This window comes from Saccopteryx bilineata, chromosome 7 (genome assembly GCF_036850765.1).
Source record: "Saccopteryx bilineata isolate mSacBil1 chromosome 7, mSacBil1_pri_phased_curated, whole genome shotgun sequence".
In the NCBI taxonomy this organism is placed as follows: domain Eukaryota; kingdom Metazoa; phylum Chordata; class Mammalia; order Chiroptera; family Emballonuridae; genus Saccopteryx; species Saccopteryx bilineata.
In genome coordinates this window covers 47,231,937-47,252,943 of record NC_089496.1, presented here as the reverse complement: position 1 = coordinate 47,252,943, position 21,007 = coordinate 47,231,937, and the positions used below count along the sequence as shown (strand labels likewise).

The 21,007-nt window shown below is 46.6% G+C and overlaps 2 protein-coding genes and 1 long non-coding RNA gene across 4 annotated transcripts in view; 2 read left to right on the top strand and 1 right to left on the bottom strand.

Annotated features, from left to right (window-relative positions):
* Positions 1 to 98: 98 nt before the first annotated feature.
* On the bottom strand, positions 99 to 5,233 carry LOC136310141 (uncharacterized). Its single transcript, XR_010726516.1, has 3 exons — positions 5,002 to 5,233; positions 879 to 931; positions 99 to 205 (listed from the first exon to the last, which is right to left on the bottom strand). It is a non-coding gene; the product is annotated as an uncharacterized lncRNA (long non-coding RNA).
* GGCT (gamma-glutamylcyclotransferase) lies at positions 155 to 7,953 on the top strand. 2 transcript variants are annotated; one of them, XM_066238311.1, is made up of 4 exons: positions 155 to 319; positions 3,585 to 3,730; positions 5,347 to 5,482; positions 6,799 to 7,953. In XM_066238311.1, exons 1-4 carry the CDS (start codon positions 155 to 157, stop codon positions 6,940 to 6,942), a joined length of 591 nt encoding a protein of 196 aa, XP_066094408.1. In that variant the 3' UTR covers positions 6,943 to 7,953. The 2 variants fall into 2 exon arrangements, with proteins under 2 accessions (XP_066094408.1, XP_066094409.1); XM_066238312.1 differs by lacking the exon at positions 5,347 to 5,482.
* A 4,229-nt stretch (positions 7,954 to 12,182) lies between these two features.
* The window catches only part of NOD1 (nucleotide binding oligomerization domain containing 1), a 37,724-nt gene continuing 28,899 nt past the window's right edge, over positions 12,183 to 21,007 (top strand). Inside the window, exons 1-2 of the mRNA XM_066238310.1 lie at positions 12,183 to 12,496; positions 18,957 to 19,147. The gene's annotated coding sequence lies outside the window, so the exon portion shown is untranslated. The remainder of the gene's footprint in view (positions 12,497 to 18,956; positions 19,148 to 21,007) is intronic.

The following is a 21,007-nucleotide window of genomic DNA, read 5'->3' as shown; positions in this document are numbered from 1 at the left end:
TCATTGGACAGCCAATCAGAAGAGCGCACTTGCATCCGGCTCACCCGGCCCGCGCTTCCAGCCTTTAACTCCAGAGGTGGCAGCGCTGCGGCCAATTAGCCGGGGTCATCGGCCAGTGCGCGGCGCTTCTCGCCTTCTCTAATCCCTGCTGCCGATGCCGGGGCCGCGCAGGGGCCGGGACATGGCGAACTCGGGCTGTAAGGTCCTGCAGAGCAACGAGGAGAGTTTTCTGTACTTTGCCTACGGCAGCAACCTGCTGACCGCGCGGATCCACCTCCGAAACCCCTCGGCCGTGTTCTGCTGCGTGGCCTGCCTGCAGGTCAGTGCTCCCCGCCCGGTCCCTGCCACGTTGTGCCCACTCAACAGACGAGGGGGCCAGGATTCCGAGTAGTCGATCGGGGCCAGGAATGCAGCTTCGCGATCTGGTCCCTGCCCTCCTGGGCAAGCCCACCTCGCCCTCGCGGCCCTAAGCTTGCCCCCTGCCGAGTGCTGGGGGTGCGCCCCCAGGCTGCCCCGACTCCCCCCCCCCCCCCGTAACGTTCCCACCAGCCCAGACTGGCCGCCTTTCTTGTCCACTAACTTAGGGGCATCATCGCAGAATCCATTCATTTGACACCACTGAAAAGCTTTCTCCGCTCAAGTCGGGAAATAAGTTGCTTTCTATTCTGCACATACCTTTGCTACTGGACTTGTCACCTGGTATTGTACAAACCCATTTACCTGTCTTTCGCCCCCTGCCCCCCACCACTCCCCCGGCTAGCCCTGGAGGTCCTGAAAGCTGGAACCGTGGCTTATTCTTAGTAAGCGCTGTGCTCAGTAACCGCTGCTCTTCAGTCCAGCCCATCCGCTCATTCAGAACATATTCTAACAGCACTTACCTGGAGACACGAAGATGCTTTCAGTGAAGCTTGCTGCTTCGAGAGCCTCCAGGCTGTAGGGGAAACGCGCAATGTTATACAAACCCTTCCCACTTGTTGAACTAGACAAACACAGTCTGCTGTCATCATCAGGGTTCCTAGTGGGAAGCAACAGAAAGTGGCTGATTTAAGCAGAAAAAGAATGTGTTGAAAAACTGTTGAAGCCCTTATAGAATGACCAGGAAGTTAGGATCACAAAGCTGCAAAACTGCCGGCATAAAGGGAGGCATGGCAACCGTAATACAGCCAGTGTCACTGACAGCAGCAGCCCGGGAGGCCACTGCTGCTCCACTGCTGAACTCGGTGAACGTGTACACTGTCTCCTGCACGGCCAGCACAACCTACTGGGACCCTGCCTGCCACTGTCACTACACTCCTGCAGTTCCAGAGACCCAGGTGTGGCTGCCACCACCAGGGCGGAGTTTCTGTCGTCCTTGGGCACAATTCAAAGCCCCCAGGGGGCAGGCCAGATTGGCCACGTGCCCATGCCCTACTACTGGCAAAGCTAGGAATACCTTCTGGGGTTCAGAGTTTCAAAACTGGGGATTGGGCTCTCACACTCTCTACCCCCACTCCAGACACATAAGGTAGGGGATTCCCCAAATGTGGGAAAGAAGTTCAGATATGTCTAGTTAGAACGAGGGGAAGAGCTATCAAGCAAATAATTATTCAGTTATATGTGCGGTTAGTCATAAAAATGACACATGGACCTTTCTCTCAATTTTGCTCTGAACCTAAAACTGCTCTAAAAAAGTGAAGTCTTTTTTTTTTTTTAAAGGAAACATATAAATTGCTTGAGAGTGTATGACGTGGAACCCTGACCTACCTGGGATGCTCAGTAAAGTTCTTCCTGAAAATGTGATTGTTAAGCCAAGACCTGAGTGTCTGGGGGAGGAAAGAAGCAAACAAAACAGGAGGTTCTGTGTGTGCAAAAGACCTCAGGAGAGAAGGTGGATCGACCAGCTGGGGTGGCTGGAGCTGAGTGTGGGAGGGGCGTAACAGGAGAGCTGTTCCAGGTAGGGGAGGGCCTCATGTGATAGGACCACAGATCAAAGAAGACGCTGGTCTTTATCTTGAGAGCATGAGAAGACCCATTGCAGAACTTAAGCAAAAGAAAGCTCAGATTTACATATTTGAAAGCTCATCTGGTTGCCGTGGAGAATGGACGGGAAGGCAGGGACAACAGTGGATGTGGGAGCCCGGTTAGAAAGCTTTTGTATGTGCAGTCCATACTAAAGATTATGGCACCCTGAGCGTTAGCAGTGGAGGGCAGGTGGGTTTGGGAGATATTTAGGAGGTAACAGTGTCAGCTTCTTGGTGGCTGATTGTGAAGGGAGGAGGAGATAATAGGGATGACAGAGACAGAGAGAGGGACAGACAGGGACAGACAGACAGGAAGGGAGAGAGACGAGAAGCATCAATTCATCGTTGCGGCCCCTTAGTTGTCCACTGATTGCTTTCTCACATGTGCCTTGACCCGGGGGATTACAGCAGACCGAATGACCCCTTGCTCAGGCCAGAGACCTTGGGCTTCAAGCCAGCGACCTTTGGGCTCAAGCCAGCAACCATGGGGTCATGTCTATGATCCCACACTCAAGCCAGTGACCCTGTGTCAAGCTGGTGAGCCCACACTCAAGCCAGATGAGCCCGTGCTTAAGCCAGCGACCTTGGAGTTTTGAACCTGGGTCCTCTACATCCCAGTTCCACAGTCTATCCACTGCGCCACTTCCTGGTCAGGCTGTGTGACAAGGTTTTTAAGAAAATAAAGGTGACAGGGATGTTATAAACCTTAGACTTAATTATCTAGTCCAACGTTTTATATTTTATTATTAAGGAAACTAACTTCTTAAAGGATGGAAAGAATTCTTCCTAGACCAAGCTGCCAAGTCGGGGTTTTTAATATTCCCCAGAATTGTGCCCTCTCTGTGAGGGAAGAAGGTAAACTGGAAGCCTGGCTCCATTATTTACTATTCGTGAGACTTTAGGCAGGTTGCATAATCTTTGGAAGCCACAGTTTTTCTTGCTGTGAAATGGGTATAATAAGGTTTTTAGGCAGGATAAAAATGAGAGTCTATATAAAGCTCATAGCACAGTGTATAGAACCAGTAGTTTTGCAGTATGTGTTGGCTGCTTTTATGATTATTATAGACATTTATGAATATTAGATTAGTGTTCATAAATATACAAATCACCCTCAAATGCCAGCTCCCTTAGTGCAAACATAGTGATCAATATATATGCTAGTAGGATGCTCTTTACATAAATAAAAGTACAGAGAATGTTATGACCCCTATTAGCTTCCACCCAGTTTCAATAATTATATACACTACCATTGCCTCTACGTTAAAATCTATGTGTAAGTAGACTGGGAAGTAATTTTCAAAAGTAAAATAGTGTGTTAAGGCATTGGGATTATGGGATACTTCTTCCCCCTTAAACCTTTTGTTTATGGTAAGATACATATTACATATTCAGTATACATTTTATTTGGAAGGAAAAATATGAACAATACAGTCCTTGAAATCTGGAGTTTTGTTTATCTTTGTATTTTTCACAGAGAAAGAACTCAGGTTTATGTTGTAATGAAGTTCAAGGTAAATTTATTTTTTGAGTGGTAAATTTTGGTTCAAGAAGATACTGATCATATCACTTTGGTTTTCTTTGTAGGATTTTAAGCTTGACTTCGGCAATTCCCAAGGAAAAACAAGTAAAACTTGGCATGGAGGTATAGCCACCGTTTTTCAGAGTCCTGGCGATGAAGTGTGGGGAGTGGTGTGGAAAATGAACAAAAGCAATTTAAGTTCCCTGGATAAGTAGGTGGCTTCTAATTATGAGTTAAATAGTTACAAATTCCGAAAATGGATCGTATGCCAAGGATGTGTATATCTATGTGTGTGTGTGTGTGTGTGTGATTTTCAAACCAATATACTAGACATATTCTTTACATTTATAATTAACATAAAAGGTACAATGTGCATTTTCTGAAAAGAAAAGCCTAGAAAACTGGTTCACACTTTCTGATTGAGCTTTGGGGGTGACATATAATTTCATGTCCATATAAGAGATGGAAGTCCTTATTTTCATTCTATTTGTCTTATAACAATCTTTGTAGCCTCATATGGTGAAAAAACATGAAGGTTTTTGTCATTGCTACATATGTTTATTAATTTTGAAAGCAGTTGTTCAGTTTTATATTAGAGCCAGTTTTAAAAAACTAGTTCTTTTTAAATTGATTTTCAGAGAGAGAGAGACAGAGAGGAAGGAGGGAGAGAGAGAAAAACCTCAGTTTGTTATTCCACTTACTTATTCATTCATTGGTTGATTCTTGTATGTGCCCTGACCAGGGATTGAACTCTCAATCTTAGTGTATCTGGGCAATGCCCTAACCATCTGAGCTACCCAGCCAGAGCCTATAAACTAATTTTTTTTTCTGCAACAGAGAGAAAGAGAGATACAGACAGACAGACAGATAAGCAGGAAGGGAGAGAGATGAGAAGCATCAATTCTTCATTGAGGCTCCTTAGTTGTTCATTGATTGCTTTCTTATATGTGCTTTGACCCAGGTGGGGGCTCCAGCAGAATGAGTGACCCCTTGCTCAAGCCAGAGACCTTGGGCTCAAGCTGGCAACCTCAGGGTTTCGAACCTGGGTCCTCTGAGTCTTAGTCCGACGCTCTATCCATTGCACCACCGCCTGGTCAGGCTCAGAACTATTCTTTATGGTGGCAGTTAAATCAGAAAAAAGTAATAACTCGTAAAAACTGTAACAATGTATTAGGAATGTTTTGATACTTTTTTAGAAAAATATTTTTATTGATTGATTTTAGAGAGAGGAAAGAGAGAGAGAGAGGTAAAAGAGTGAGAAGCAGTTGCTTCTCGTACATGCCTTGACCGGGCAAGCCCAGGGTTTCAAACCAGCGACCTCAGCATTCCAGGTTGATACTTTATCCACTGTGCCACCACAGGCCAGGTCGTTTTGATGCTTTTTATCACTAGAATTCCCATGAGTTGTGTGGCAGAGCATTCAATACAAACAGAGTTAGCGGAAAAGAGAAGAACAGATTGTCTGCCATGCTTGGCACTTACCTCACTGGTGAATGAGAACGAGCATCCTCTCTCCTGCCCTCTGGCTGGTTATTCCCTGCGTCAGATCACAGAGCCCATTTTCCATAGCCTGGAGAGCAGTGTTTGGGGGGATAAAGATTAAAATGCCTACCCTGAAGCATGGTTTTACATAGGATAAATATAGAGAGCTGTTAGAAGTATAGCAAGTAATAGTAAGTCTCAGATTTCTAATTCAAATGCAAAGTCTGCTTTTGATGTGGTAGTATTATAATATGTTCTCCTATATCCTCAAATACATCCAAATATACTTCAATTCTTAACTTGGCAAAGTCAAGTCTGGTTATAATTTGGCTCTTCTGGTTTCAGGCAAGAAGGAGTTAATAGTGGAACATATGCCCCAATTAATGTTAAAGTTTACACTCAAGAAGGAGAAGAAATAACCTGTCGAACTTATGAGATGAAAAATTACCAGAGCGCCCCCCCTTCACCGCAGTACAAAAAGGTAAACTACTTACACAGATTTTTGGTGATTTCCTCTTAATTTTCACTGAGCTAAACGAAAGAGTATATTTTTTAAAAGCTTTGTGTATTTTAAATTCTACATGAACAATTCATTTAAATAAAAAAATTTAAATACAAAAATTATAGTTATGTAGCTGAGATGCAATGTTCAGATTTATTTGTAATGATACAACTTTGTTCCTAAAACATTTGTTTCAAAAATTTTAGAAACATAGATGAGTCATAATTCTAGACAATGTATTTTCTTTCTACACACAGGCTCTTTGTAACTGGTTTTTTTTTTCCTCCACAAAATATGAACACCGAGATTAATTTGAATGGGGAAAATATATTTCTTCCTGCTGAAATGTTTTCCCACCCTAGATAGAAAGCAAAGGAAAAAGTCACACTGGCCTTCAGAGAACGCACAGGGAAAAAAATGTGGGACAGAGACCCCAACACCCCTTTCCAGAAACCCAAACTTAGGTACTGTTAGCAGGCCCGGCAGGACACGCGCCGCAGCGGGTGACCCAGCTCTTGGGCCTGCTCTGGGATTTCTAGTATGGAACCCAGAGGGTCAGCCTGGTCTGGAACCGAGAGGTCAGCCTGGTCTGGAACCGAGAGGGTCAGCCTGGTCTGGGTCGGGGAGTAACCCTGAACACAGCTGCCTTTATTTCCTCGTGTCTAATTCAGCGGGCGACTGGAGTCTGGGATTCCACTCAATCTGCTCCCTGGAAACCTGAAGTATTTTTGAAAAACGATATTTTTTTTTTCCTTAAAAGATCATGCAAAGTCTACACAAGAAGTTTTTGTCTTATTAATATAAAGTATTTTAATTTTTATTTTCTTTTATTCATTTTAGAGAGGAAAGAGAGAGGGAGAGAAAGAAAGAGAGAGAGAGGAGAGAGAGACAGGGGGGAGGAGCAGGAAGCATCAACTCCCATATGTGCCTTGACCAGGCAAGCCCAGGGTTTCGAACCGGCGACCTCAGCATTTCCAGGTCGACGCTTTATCCACTGCGCCACCACAGGTCAGGCCTAATATAAAAGTATTTTAAATCCTACTGTTGAGTCAGATTGATATTCCATGAGGATCTACCCACGGGGCTTTGAACACTCCCTGCCCATTTAAACTCACTGGGAAAGGAATGACCGTAGCTGGATCTCTGTTTTGTTCTATGATTGTTCATTCTAGAGTTATTCTAAAATTATCTGAAAGCTAGTGTTTCATACTTTGATACTGCAAGTAAAGCTGTGCTACACTAAGATAAACGACGTGCCTAACAGAGGTGTTTTTGTTGATTTTAACCCTGTCTAGGTCATTTGCATGGGGGCAAAAGAGAATGGTTTGCCACAGGAGTATCAGAAGAAGTTAAATGAAATAGAACCGAATGACTACAAAGGAAAGGTCTCAGAAGAAATCGAAGACATTATCAGGAGAGGAGAAACAAAAACTCATTAGAACATAATAGACTATACCTATGGATATTTTCTCTATGTGCTTATTTAATGTAGTTTTAACACTGAGAACAGGGATCTGAGCTCTCTCTACGTTTAGTACATTTTCAACAGTCTTCTGAAGGGATATCTCATGTGATGGATTCCTTGTTTTCAGACTATACAAAGAAACTGAGTTAGGAGTTAGGCAGTTGCAAAGGGGACCAGGAGCACTGGAATGCATGATAAATGGATGTGGGTACTTCTTCGGTGAGCGCTGTTCTGCAAAGTTATTTTCTTGAGTTGATCTGAAGTGTATTCTTGCTCTGCGACAAAGGACGGATTTACAACTTAATGGTAGTCGTGACTCTCTCTGCTCTGGGCTTTTTGTTTGTTTGTTTTTTAAATCAGCTTAATAAGAGCAAGCAAACTGCAGAGACAGTTGATAAATAACAATGTTTTAAATTCAAAAGCTGGCATACTCTTCTTCGAGGAATAAATGTATTTGTGATTTAACCTGTATGCCCAACTCATGTGCTCGGTCTTATTTTGTTAGATTCAGACCATCACACCTAGTGGGTCTGGTCCTGGCCATGTGCAGTCCCTGCTGTTAGCGGGTTACTGCACAGGCTCTGCAACCCAACACCCCTGGACCCATCGTCAGTGCCATCACCTTCTGGCTGGGAGACGTTTGTTGGTTATTTGTGCCTCGGTTTCCTCACTTGTAGAGTAAGGACACCAAAAGCACCTATGTCTCAGGGGTGTTTTGAGGAGTAAATATATGTAACGAGCTTAGAATAGAACCTGGCATATCAGTATTAGCAATCATTATTGTTCTTATTCAAGAATGAAGTTTGTACAGGGCCACCCTCGGAATGTGATTTTAAAGTAGAGGAGTCAAGATTAGGAGGGAAACAATGTTTTCTGGAAGTTACAACTTGATGCTTGGCTTAGAAAGAAATGGCCACCTTCTTAAATTTATTAACTGAATAAACGGAGAAGAGTCATGAATAAAACAACACTGGTTATCAAAAACTCTTCTGTCTCTGTGGAATGCAGCGGGTCGTTACTGAAATGAGAGTGAGCTAGCTGCAGGAGCATAAAGATTTGGTTGGTTCTCTTGGGAAAAATGACCTAAGGACTTTGTAGCTACAGCTGCGATTCTGCAGTGACGCTGAGCCATAGCCTACAATGTCTTATAGCTGTTACCTCTCTATGTTCAAGTCCTTCCTCTAGGATTCTCGTTTCCTCCAATTCTGAACTCCTTCAAAGAAGACCAAGTGTGTCAGTGACCTGGAGCCCATTTATGGTCATAACAGTGAACAGGCTCAGTTTTGTTGTAGATACTAAAAGTTGAATATTATTCTAACAATGTATCCTACCTAAAATGACAACCTTCATTAAAGAATTAAAAACCGGCCCTGGCCGGTTGGCTCAGCAGTAGAGCGTCGGCCTGGCGTGCGGGGGACCCGGGTTCGATTCCCGGCCAGGGCACACAGGAGAAGCGCCCATTTGCTTCTCCACTCCCACCCCCTCCTTCCTCTCTGTCTCTCTCTTCCCCTCCCGCAGCCAAGGCTCCATTGGAGCAAAGATGGCCCGGGCGCTGGGGATGGCTCCTTGGCCTCTGCCCCAGGCGCTAGAGTGGCTCTGGTCGTGGCAGAGCGACGCCCTGGAGGGGCAGAGCATCGCCCCCTGGTGGGCAGAGCGTCGCCCCTGGTGGGCGTGCCGGGTGGATCCCGGTCGGGCGCATGCGGGAGTCTGTCTGACTGTCTCTCCCCGTTTCCAGCTTCAGAAAAAAAAAACAAGAAAAAAAAAAAAAGAATTAAAAACCCTAGCAGTAAAACCTTCATGTCTGGCTTAAAAAAAAAATCTTGTTATCATGAGGCATATTTTTCCAGTCATCTTCAAGGTGATGCTATCAAGTGTCATATGTAAGGGACTTCTGTTTCTACCAGTGGTTTTGGCCCTCTAACCACAATACAAACCAGCTCCTGGATAAACCAGAAGGATCATAGTTTTTTGAAAAGCATTTCTGGGCTTCAAAATTCTCCATCATCCCAAAAGGAAAACCCATCTCCACTAAGCAGTTACTCCCTTCCCCCCCCCCCCACCCCCGGTTCCCTGGCAACCACCAATCCGCTTTCTGATGATGGATTTACCTATTCTGGCTATTTCATATAAAAAGAACCATATAATATGTGACCTTTCGTGTCTGGCTTCTTTTACTTAGCATAATGTCACTGAGGTTCACCAACATTTAGCATACATTAGCACTTCATTCCTTTTCATGGTTGTATCATATTCTATTGTATGAGTATACCACAATATGCTTATCCATCCAACCGTTGATCACTCATACATTTGCTGATGGGAATGTGACATGGTACAGCTACCCGAATACCCAGAAGTAGAACTCCTGGGTATTTATTCTAGAGAAATAAACACTCATATTTACATATAAACCTGTACATGAATGTCTGTAGCAGCTTTATTTGTAATAGCCAAAAACTGGAAATAATCCCAATGTCTTTCAACATGTGAATGGTTAAGCAATCTGCAGTAATCTATGTGGTAATACTGTGAAGTACTGCTTACTCATCTGTAAAAAGAAGAGAACTATCGATACATGCAATGACCTAGACGGATCTCTAGAGAATTATGCTGAGTCAACAAAGAGCAATCCCCAAATGTTACAAACTGTGTGCTTCCATTTACAAAACGTTCTTGAAGTGACAAATTATAGAAATGGAGAACAGATTAGTGGTTGCCAGTGGTTAAAGAGGGGGTAGTGAGGTGTAAAAGGGCAACATGAGGGATCTTTGTAGTGATGGGAATGTTCTGCCTCCTGACTGTATCAACGCCAACATCTTAGATATGACATTGCAAAATGTTACCATTGGGAGAAACTGGGTTAAGGATATATGGATCTCGCCGCATTATTTCTTAAAGCAGCATGTGAATTTATAATTATCTCAAAATAGGCCCTGGCTGGTTGGCTCAGTGGTGGAGCATAAGCCTGGCGTGCAGGAGTCCCGGGTTTGATTCCCAGCCAGGGCACACAGGAGAAGTGCCCATCTGCTTCTCCACCCCTTCCCCCTCCTTCCTCTCTGTCTCTCTCTTCCCCTCCTGCAGCCAAGGCTCCACTGGAGCAAAGATGTCCTGGGCGCTGAGGATGGCTCTGTGGCCTCTGCCTCAGGCGCTGGAATGGCTCTGGATGCAACAGAGCATCGCCCCTGGTGGGCATGCAAGGTGGATCCCGGTCAGGCACATGCGGGAGCCTGACTGCCTCCCTGTTTCCAGCTTTGGAAAAATGCAACAACAACAACAACAAAATACACACACACACACACACACACACACACACATATATATATAATAATTATCTCAAAATAAAAAGTTTAATGGAAAGCAACCAAAAATTAACTACGTATGCATTTTTTAAAGAAATGATTGGATCAGCAAAGAAAGGGAAACTTAACAATGATCAATACTTGAGATAGTACCAAAGTCTCATAGAAAGTGAATATATTTATATTATTGTTGAAATTAAGAACTTTAGTGGATGGTGTGTTGGTTTCCTATTGCCGCTGTAACCAGTTACCACACATGTAGTGACCTAAGACAATGTACATTTATTATTTCACAGTTCTGGAAGTCAGAAGTCTAAGTGGGTCTCACTGGGCTAAAATCAAAGTGTCAACAGAATGGTACTCTTTCTATGGGAAGCTCTGTTTCCTCTACTTTTCCAGCTTCTGGAAGCCACACACATTCCTTGGCCTATAGTCCCATTTCCCCATCGTCAGAGCCAGCAACATCAGGCCACGTCCTTCTCAGACAACCACCTCTGGTTCTTTTTCTGTCTCCTTCTTCCTCTTATAAGGACCGTTGTGGTTACATTGGGCCCACACAGAAATAGTTCATGGTCCTCCTCCCATCTCCGAGTCAGCTGACTAGCATCCTTCATCCCATCCGCTACCTTACAGCTCTTTTGCCATATTCACAGGTCCCAGCTGTAGGAGGTGGACATCACGGAGGAGGTAGGGGGACTAGTCTGCCTATCTATTGCATATGGGTTAAACAGCAGATTCAAATATTTACAACGTAATTAATGAACAGAAAGACAGAACTGAAGAAGTCATGCAGAACGCATCCAGACAAACGGGACATGGAAAAAAAATGGAAGTTAAAATTGAGAATCCTAGAGGTTCATATAAGGGTAAATTGGAGAAATTAGTGTCTTTAGCATCTTCCTTTTGGTGCTTAGAAGTTTGCACACTATATCCTATCAATTTTACTTTTGCAAAGTTTCACTTCTAAATTTCTTTTAATTTTTATTTATTGATTTTAGCAAGACAGGAATGGAGAGAGAGAGAAAGAGGGAGAGAGAATATCAATCTGTTCCTCTGTTCCTGTATGTGCCCTGACCAGGGGTCGAACCCACAATCTCTGTGCTTTGGGACAATGCTCTAACCAACTGCGCCCTCCAGGCAGGGCAAGTTTCACTTCTGAGCTATGAAAACCCTTTTCTCAGAAGGCAGTCTTTGATGAGAGTTTCAAAACCCATGAGTACATACGATCACATGACTGGATGTATTTTACTATGAATAAGTGACTCTTTTTTTTCTATAGCATCCTGATGCCTAATGAAGACCTTCCCCATTTCAAACATTTAAAACTATTTTATTGGGGAAATTTATTACTATGTGAAACATTCCTTTATAAGCCATTTCATTACAGCATAATGTATAGAATATGAAATGTACACTATCAGGAAAAGATTTAAAGACTGGAAGAAAAGCTTAGATTTTCAAAAAGTATAAATGGAAGTGTATGCTCTGTTGTATGAGTTGGAAAGCACGGTCGCATTTTAAGTTTCAATGTCTTGGGGGGGGGTGGAAGAGGCAAGGGGGGGGGGTAAGGGTGGCGGAAAGAGACCTGACTTAGGGTGGTAAGCCTTTGAGGCCGCAAGTAGATGGCGTGTTACAGAGTTGTACCCTTGAAACCTGCGTGGTTTTATTAACCAGCGTCATCCCAATAAATTCCATTTTTTAAAAAAGTTAGAAAAAAAGAAAGAGGAAAGGAAAGGAAAGGAAAGAAAAAGAATAGAGAAAAGAAGTTTCACTGTCGTGCCCAGGCGTTGCCTCTGGTTGCAAACGCTGGGTTGGCACTTTTAGGGGGACAGGCCTGAGCTCGCGGCGGCCGTGGCCCAGCTGGCGCGACGAGTTTCCAATTGTCACCCCTGGGCGAACTTTCGGGCCTACCCACTCGCCCCAGCGCCGTGGCTTGGCCGCCCGTACTGGGCAGGGAGCGCCCCAGGGGCTGCCCCGGGTCACTTGCTGCGCTCCGAGCGCCCCCCTCCTGTCCCTCCGGGCCAGCGGCCGCTCCGCCCGCCCACTCCCCGCCTCCCAGTGCGGCCACACGGAGGGGCGCGGCCGCCACTGCCCTCCCGCCACTTCCCGTTCAAGGCCCGCCCGGCGGTGGCTCCCGCCCGGCTCCCGCTCCGCTCCGGCTCCGCGCCCTCTGGCCTCGACCTCCGCGCCCAGGCCCGCACGCCCCCCGCTCTGCAAACCGGCGGCCAAGTAAGTCCCGGCGCGGGATAATGCGCGCCCTATGCTCACGCGGCAGGCGTCTCCTGGGGTCCCGGGCGCAGCGTGCCAGGATCGCCTGCGGGCTCCGGGAGGGCTCCCGGGACGGGCGGAGAGACCCGGAGCTCCGGGAGTGCGGCCCGAGTGCAGAGGCAGAAACCTCAGCGTCCGCGGGATCGTCCGTCCCACGGCGGTTGGGCCAGGGCGGCCAGGGCTTCCCAATCCGTCCTGCACCTTAAAGTCACCTGGGGCGCTTTTAACATCCAGATGCCCAGGCCGCACCCCAGACCAATGCCATCAGAGCCCCTGGGGCTGGGACCCAAGCTTCTATCGTTAAAACTCCCCGGGTGATTCCAATGTGCACCGAGGGCAGCAGACTGCCCTCCGCTTCCTGCATGGACAAGGAGGGGAACGAGACAGTGCCCGGCAGAGTCGCCTGAACGGCGGGTTCAGTAGAGCCTCAGCTATTCAGTCTTTTGGCACATTGTGAAAAACAGAAGGAATGTTGCCCTCTTGGCTCTGAGTTCTGGGAAATGCCGCCATTGTTGGCATGTCACATTAAGCTTGGGGAAACCAGTAAACCCCATGGCCTTGACAACTTCTGGGTTTTCTGCTTTAAGGATGAAGCCAGGCCCTGGCCACCTTGCTTAATTGGATAGGGCATCATCCCGGTAAACCAAAGTTGCGAGTTCCATCCTGGGTTAGGGTACATACAAGAATCAGCCAATGGCCTGACCAGGCGGTGGCGCAGTGGATAGAATGTCGGACTGGGATGCAGACGACCCAGATTCGAGACCCCGAGGTCGCCAGCTTGAGCGCGGGCTCCTCTGGTTTGAGCAAAAGCTCACCAACCTGAACCCAAAGTCACTGGCTCCAGCAAGGGGTTACTCGGTCTGCTGAAGGCCCGCGGTCAAGGCACATATGAGAAAGCAATCAATGAACAACTAAGGTGTTGCAACGCGCAATGAAAAACTAATGGTTGATGCTTCTCATCTCTCTCTGTCCCTGTCTACCCTCTCTCTGACTCACTGTCTCTGTAAAAAAAAAAAAAAAAAAAAAAAGAATCAGCCAATGAATGCATAAATAAGTGGAACAACAACTCAATGTTTCTTTCTCTCTCTCCCTCCCCCTTCCTCCCTCTACAAAATCAATAATAAATAAATAAATAAATAAAAAGGATAAATCCGGTGTGCTTTGCCATAGGGTTCATCCAGCTTGTCCCTGCTAAAAGTAAATCTAAGGTTTACCAGGTGCAGGGAACTATAACTTTGCCATGGATTTTAGGAATACACATACTATACACATAATGGATCCGCCTCACCCTTGGGTAGATGCTGGGAGCAGATAGCTGTGATCCCACCAAACAGGGCCTCTGGACAAGACACAGACTTCTACTGAATATGCAGGACAGATAAGAAAGGTTGACTTAAAACAACATCCGAGAGACAGGAGAAGTGTGGGCTTCTACAAAGTCTGAGAAGTAGGTTTTATTTTGTGGAGTGGAGAAATAAGTTCAAGCTTTGGAGCCCATCAAACTTGGACTCAAATTCAGATTCTGTCACATGTGACATATGACCATAGGCAAGTTCTATGACCTCTCTGAGCCTCTATTTTCTTACTTGTACAATAAGGGTTATATTTGTAACTGCCCTGGGGTTTATATAACTAAATGAGATCATGTGTATCCAATGTCTGGGCAGGTGGCAGGTGCTGTTACAGGTACAGTAGTGGTGATGTGTGATTGGCAATTGTTTATTTAGCCTAGCCACAACGAGGGCAAATGTTAAAAAATTGTCACCCTCAAAATACTATTTTCCTGCTTGCTGTCCCCCTGTCCTGCTCGGGGAGGGCTGTGTGGTTCCAGGCTCTGGGTGCTTTGAGGTCTGGAATCTCAGGCTCCACCTCATCAAGAAGACTTAGTAATGCCCCTGGAATACAATTTTACTCCATGCGATAGGAATACATTTCTTGATAAAAGAAACTGGCCCTTAATCTTGAGACTTCCTCCACCCCATTGCCACATATATCAATAAAACGGGCCCCCAAGAAAGCTGGGCTTTCTGTGGGGTCTCAGAGTTGGTGTGGACACACACGTGGCTCTTCTGTTGGCAGCATCCTTGTGCCACACCCAGGCGGCTGCTGTTCTGCTCCTGACTCTTGGCCTAGGGACAATGAATTCTTCCTGGATGACCAAGAATAATCAGAAATTTGGGGAGGAGGAGACCCACATCCTACTATTGTCAATGCCAGCATCCCAGCTGAATATTTCACCTCAGTATGCCCTCTGCGTGTCACTGATGATTACTTTGACAATGTTGTCAGAAATATAAACAGGGACATAATATAGGTACAAGGTCAAGGGTTTTTACAGTGCATGTGCAATCGCTGATATTTAATTAAACGAGAATACCAAATTCTTGTCTCCTTTTAACCAAAGAGAAGAGTTCTACATTTCTCCAAAATCTAAGACATAAACCTAGGATTTGAGGTTTAAGTTACCAGTTTCTTTATGATTTTTCTTTTGGGGGAGGGGGGATTTTAAGCAAGATGAGATTAGAAAAGCTTTCATTTTTACTGGGGGTGAATTTTTTGCAGAAGCTGGTGGGTATTTTGCAAATTTCTAGAGGTCCTGTTTCTTTTATCTCCTGGGCAAAGTCAGATGTGTCTGACTCCAAGGTCCTCTTTCATCCACCCGCAGGGTCGTAGCTGGTTTTGAGGAACACCCTTCTGGCTCATCAAGTGCTCATGGAGGGCAAATGTTTTCTGCAAACTTGACTCTTCTACTAGGAAACGAGTAGTCACTGCCATTTCAATTAGATGATGGTTTTTACCTAGTGCTAGGAAGTTTATCACAGCAAGACTTCCTGGCTTGAGTTCTCTTATTCTTGTGTTTTATCCAGCACTGCCAAAGACCCAAACTGTAGGCAGAGATTATGATGCAGGGTCGGCCAAGGCTAAATTGCCGCCATCCCCGCCCCACCAGCTCCTTCCAGCCTCTGGAGCCACCGAGCCAGTGGGGCCAGGGATGCTGTCACTCTGAGTATCTTGGCCCTCCGACGGGGGCAGAGTGCATCTTTAGTGTCAGTAAGACCATTCTGTGTTACCCTTCATCAGAACCAATAGGGTACCTCTTGGTAAACTGCCACTTGGGAACTTGTACTGCTGAATAGTCAAGTTCCTATAAATATTAGAAAACTATAAAGGGTTAATAAATGAGGCCCAGGTAAATTGCAAAGTGAGCACCAGATTAGCGCCAGGTTTTGGTTGGTTAATATTTTAATAAAACATGAAGTCACCACTGTCATCTCTGTTTCGGGATGTCGCGATCCCTGCCCTTCTATGCTTTGTCACCACCATACAGGTTGGGGGCCGAAAAGATGTCGTGGCGGGTAGGTATTTTTAGAGCCCCGGTAGCTGAGTAGGGTAGTCATGTATAGTGAAGAAAAATCCTTCCGTCATAGATCTGTGAGCAGATGCAGATTTACTTGAGGAAATATCTGTGTTGTTCTAATTCCCAAAAGACAAAAGAAAAAAAAAAGGCTAATAACTAAGAACTTCCTGTGATTTCTTTTAACCCATTTCTTAATTGTTGTCTCTGACCTTTAAACCAAGCCTTCTAGAAAGAACTGGATGGAAAACTTGGTTCGTATTGGGGGACAGCCTAACTCCTTACAATTCAGGACAATAGATGGGTCCCTTCATGGAGCGGGCAATTCCTGGACTCCCTTTAACGAGGCCAGTGTTTCACACTTAATACGAAGGCGGGCACATGGATGGTTTCAAGTGGAGATGAAAGATCTATAACAAATGCCAGGCAGGCAGGCCTTTAATGGGTGAAACCATGGGTTTTTTGGTGTCAGAACTGGGATTAAACCTCTGCTTTATTCCTTAATTTACTGTGTGGCCTCTGCCAACATATTTAACCGTCCCAACCAGAGGTGGATTTAATGGTGGGCGCACCGGGCACACACCCTGTGCCCGACTTCTGAAGGGCCCCACAAAACCCCAACTTTACACTTTTTTCCTAATGACAAGGGGCCCAATATTTTCTTCTGCACCGGGGGCCTCAATCAAACTTAATCTGCCTCTAATCCCAATCCTGTGTCCTCGTTGGTAAATAGTTATAATAATTCTTTCCTTAGAGTGCTTTTGCGTGATGAAATAATTGACGTGAAGTGCTTAGCACACCACCTGGCTTTCAGTAATAAATGGTAATTATTATGGTAATAATGATTATGATGGTTATTTGGGTTCAAGGGCTGGTCTTGCCATCTCCTAGTTGTGTGGCTTTGAGTAAGGTACTTAACCCTCCTGAGCCTCTGTTTTGGTTTTTTGGGGGGTTTTTTGTGTGTGTTTTTTTTGTTGTTGTTTTACAGGAACAGAGAGAGAGTCAGAGACAGGGATAGATAGGGACAGACAGACAGGAACTGAGAGAGAGATGAGAAGCATCAATCATCAGTTTTTTGTTGTGACACCTTAGTTGTTCATTGATTGCTTTCTCATATGTGCCTTGACCATGGGCCTTCAGCAGACCGAGTAACCCCTTGCTGGAGCCAGCGACCTTGGGTCCAAGCTGGTGAGCTTTTTGCTCAAGCCAGATGAGCCTGTGCTCAAGCTGGCGAACTCAGGGTCTCGAACCTGGGTCCTCCGCATCCCAGTTCGACGCTCTATTCACTGCACCACCGCCTGGTCAGGCGAGCCTCTGTTTTGTATCTGTGAAATGGGGAAACCCTACCTAGCTGGAAGGATTGGTTGGAGGAGTTAAATGAAACTTAGTGAAGATGCGTCTTATCTGGTAGACCCTAAATAATAATGGCAAACAGTTACATACTTACTATGTGTGACACTGCTCCAAAGGCTTTTAGGTTTGGGAATTCTTTTTTTTTTTTCCAAGCTAATTTAATCTTCTCAATAATCCTAGGCGGTAGTTATCATATTCCCCATTTTACAGATGGGACAACCGAGGCTCAATGAGATGAAATAACTAGCTCAGAGTCAACAGACAGTAAGTGCTGCACGCTGCCTGTGAATCAGGGTCCCGGGCGCTAGCCTCCGAGCCGGCACCCGGTGACTGCCCCGCCCTGTCTGCCCACCTCCCTCACCTTCTCATGCTCACTTCCTGTCACTGACTGGCAGATGTGCTTAGTTATGCTCTTTGCAGAGCTGTATTTCTGGACACAGAGCCCCAGCTTCCGAAGAACTTTCTGCTTATGAATCCACCCCAGATTGGCAACTTGAATCTCAACCGCTGCTTACCCCGGAGGATGTGACAGCCTCTGGGTGGGGCGGGGCGGGGTGGGGGAGGGGGGAGCCGATACCGGTATTGACAAATGTTACTAAAGTGGGTTATGGTGTTTACTTTGAGATAAATGTCATCTGAGTGCACCGAGATTGCTAACCTGGTGTAATAACACAGAACGTTCACCTGGACAGGTGCGTGGGGTATTAGAGGAGACAGCCACCGGGCTTGGCAGCTCCCAGGATGGGGCCCAGGTGGGCACAACAGTCCCTGAACAACATCCCATCAAAAGTGCGGTGGCCAGATCCACATACACGCACTCCCTTACTCACCACCCGTCTCCACGACGCCCTGTTAGGTTTCGCCTCTTGTGGAGCTTTGGCAAAACCAGGGTTCCAGTTCTAGGTGATCCAGACAAGTCCCTGTCCTTCCCAGGGCCTCAGTTTCCTCGTTTCTAACATGGGGGTGTTAGATAACATTCTGGTCCCCGGTTTCGGCCCATCAGGGAGGGGCTGGCTCCGCGTACACTCAGCAGGCTTTCTCGACCAGGAGCAGCGGATGCTGGGATCTGGGCGATGAGGAGCCAGACACCTGGCTTCCCGGAAGGCCCAGGCCCGGTTGGGAAAGAATGTCGCATTTCTTTCTGTGGAGTCAGGTGGCAGTGTCTTGTATCTGCCGTTCCAGCTCTTTGGTACTCTCACAAGAGAGAAAGAGAGGAAAGGAGATAGAGAGATGGAGGGAGAGAGTGGGGAGGGAGAGAGCAAAGAAGAGGAGATATTGAGAGAGACTGATTTTTGTATCTGCTTTGGAATTCTGAGGCATTAAACGCTTGCGGGTACTTAATGTAAATCAGTGTTCATGGAGCTCAAAAGCGTCAAATAATAATTGTGGCCTCATCCATCTGCTCAATTTTTTTCCAGAGGGGGCCATTAGTTTTCTGGTATGGCTGAGGCATAAAGGACTGGACGTGTTCTCCAGGTTAAGGAATGGAAAATAAAACAAGAAAAATGAATAGACCAAAAAAAAAAAAAACCCCACAAAAGACAAAAACCAGCCAGGAGAGACAGGTTCTGTCGACCCAATGAAGAATGGCAGCTTGAGTTTATTCAGTTTCTGAAGCCTGGGAGCGTAATCGAGCTGGTGTCGCGATGGCTTATGCAGCAGGGAGGGCAGGACCCACTCTGAGCTGACCTCCTCTGTGTGTTCTCTGTGCAGCGCTGTCCAGATGGCCTAAAAATGTGCTCCACGGTAGCTTCCTGCTCGGTTGCCGCTGGGCCGGGTCAGTCCACCCATCTCGTTGTTGAGCAACTTAAAGGTGGCGAAGCCACACTGTCCACGTCGTCACATTGTTCCTGAACACCCAAGCGCTCCATGTCTACAAGCACGGTGTCATGATCTTCTTCATGGTGAGTGATCTCAGAAGCCGGTGGATCCCAGTCACCAAAACGAGTCTTATTCAAGAGAGAAGCGGCTTCCTCGAGGAGGGTCCGACACGACCCTCGACATTCGTGACGTGCGAGCTCACGTCATGCTGGGGTTTACGGCCAGGCTGGCGGCTTCTCCTCTGATTGACCTTCTGTCCCGTGGGTAATATCATCTCTGAGGTAGGGAGGTACCTATGTGAGGTGGGCAGGAAGGGATGGCTTTATTTTTTTACCTTATCATAAATCTGAACCCAATAAAGAAGTATCAATGATCAATTCCTGTTGTCCAGGACTGCGGTCGACAGAATATTTTAGAAGCCCATCTTGTGCTTGGCAGGTCGTGGCTTCGCCTGAGATGGTATTTGCGGGCTAGACTCTAAATCATGCAAGTGTATATTCTCCTCATCAAAAAATTAAAGCTTTACAAATAAAAATACTGCACCAGTCTCGGTGCCCTTCCTTCCCTGTTCAGAAGCAATCTCACTTCTCACAAAGTGTGTCTTCTTCTGAATCAGTCTGACAGTATCTGAAAAAAAGAAATTGTAGGGGCTTTCTTGACCACAAGTGCTCCCTTTGTGTAGCGGGTTCTGTCCCACAGAATCTGCCCAAGGAAGGAAGAGGGCGGTGGCCCCATCCTGGGCCAGAATCTTTGTAGTTCTGTCTCCAACCACCAGCTATCTGGCCGTTGACAGCTCACTGGAAACTGGGCCTCAGTTTCCTCACACGCTCCATGCTTTCCTCATCTGAAACGATGGCATCCGTCAGGCTGGGCTAGGCGGTGCTGCAGCCGCAGAAAAGCCCCAAAGCTCAGCAGCGCAAACAGCAGAGGTAGGTCCCTTGCTCACTCTCTGTGTTCGTCATGGGTAAGCAGGAGGCCCTCCTCACTGTCACTGTGTGTGGGCCGTGGCTGGTGGAGCAGCCACCACCCCCGCGTACTGCTTGCTGGTCAGAGCGCCAGAGGAGGGCGGCCCGCTGAAAAATTCTGCACCGCTGCCGAAAGCATCCTGCCCGGAATAACTCATTCCACTTCTGCTCACGTTTCAGGAGTCAAAGCAAATCAGTTCAAGGGGGTAGAGAAGTGTGACCCTATCTGGTGCTTGGGAGGAAAATCCCAACCATCTCCCGAGCAGCATACTTCTCTCACCGGGACGCTGTCCAGGAAAGGGGTGGGAGAGTCTCTGAACACTGCCCCGTGGTCAGTGAGGGCACGTTCCACAGACTTATCCATTCTGTATGAGTACAGTCCTTGACCTTTTCCTGCGGTCTCTGAGGTCCCAGCGAGCGGCAGCCGGGTTGGAAACTCACATTCTGAGAAGCGAACAGACTTGGGGAAGGTGGGGACAGGGTAGGCGCAGAGGCTGATGGTCCCGGGCCAGATTCCGTAGCACTGGGGCCTCAGCAGGGTTGGCCCGGGTCCTGCTTATGTTTCTAGTCGTTTCCAGCTGACACAGGGAAAGGGCCGGCCACAGACATGCCTGTAGGAGGGCCCGATTCAATAGAGCCCCATTTAAAGAGCTCTGGGCTGTGACTCCCAGTCAGCATCTGCGACATTGTTACCAGACGTTTTAAAGACCAGGACTCAGGTCTGTTAGGAGTCTTTTTTTTTTTTTATTTTTTTTATTTTACAGAGACAGAGAGTCAGAGAGAGGGATAGACAGGGACAGACAGACAGGAATGGAGAGATGAGAAGCATCAATCATTAGTTTTTCGTTGCGCACTGCGGCACCTTAGTTGTTCATTGATTGCTTTCTCATATGTGCCTTGACCACGAGCCTTCAGCAGACCAAGTAACCCCTTGCTTGAGCCAACAACCTTGGGTCCAGGCTGGTGAGCTTTTGCTCA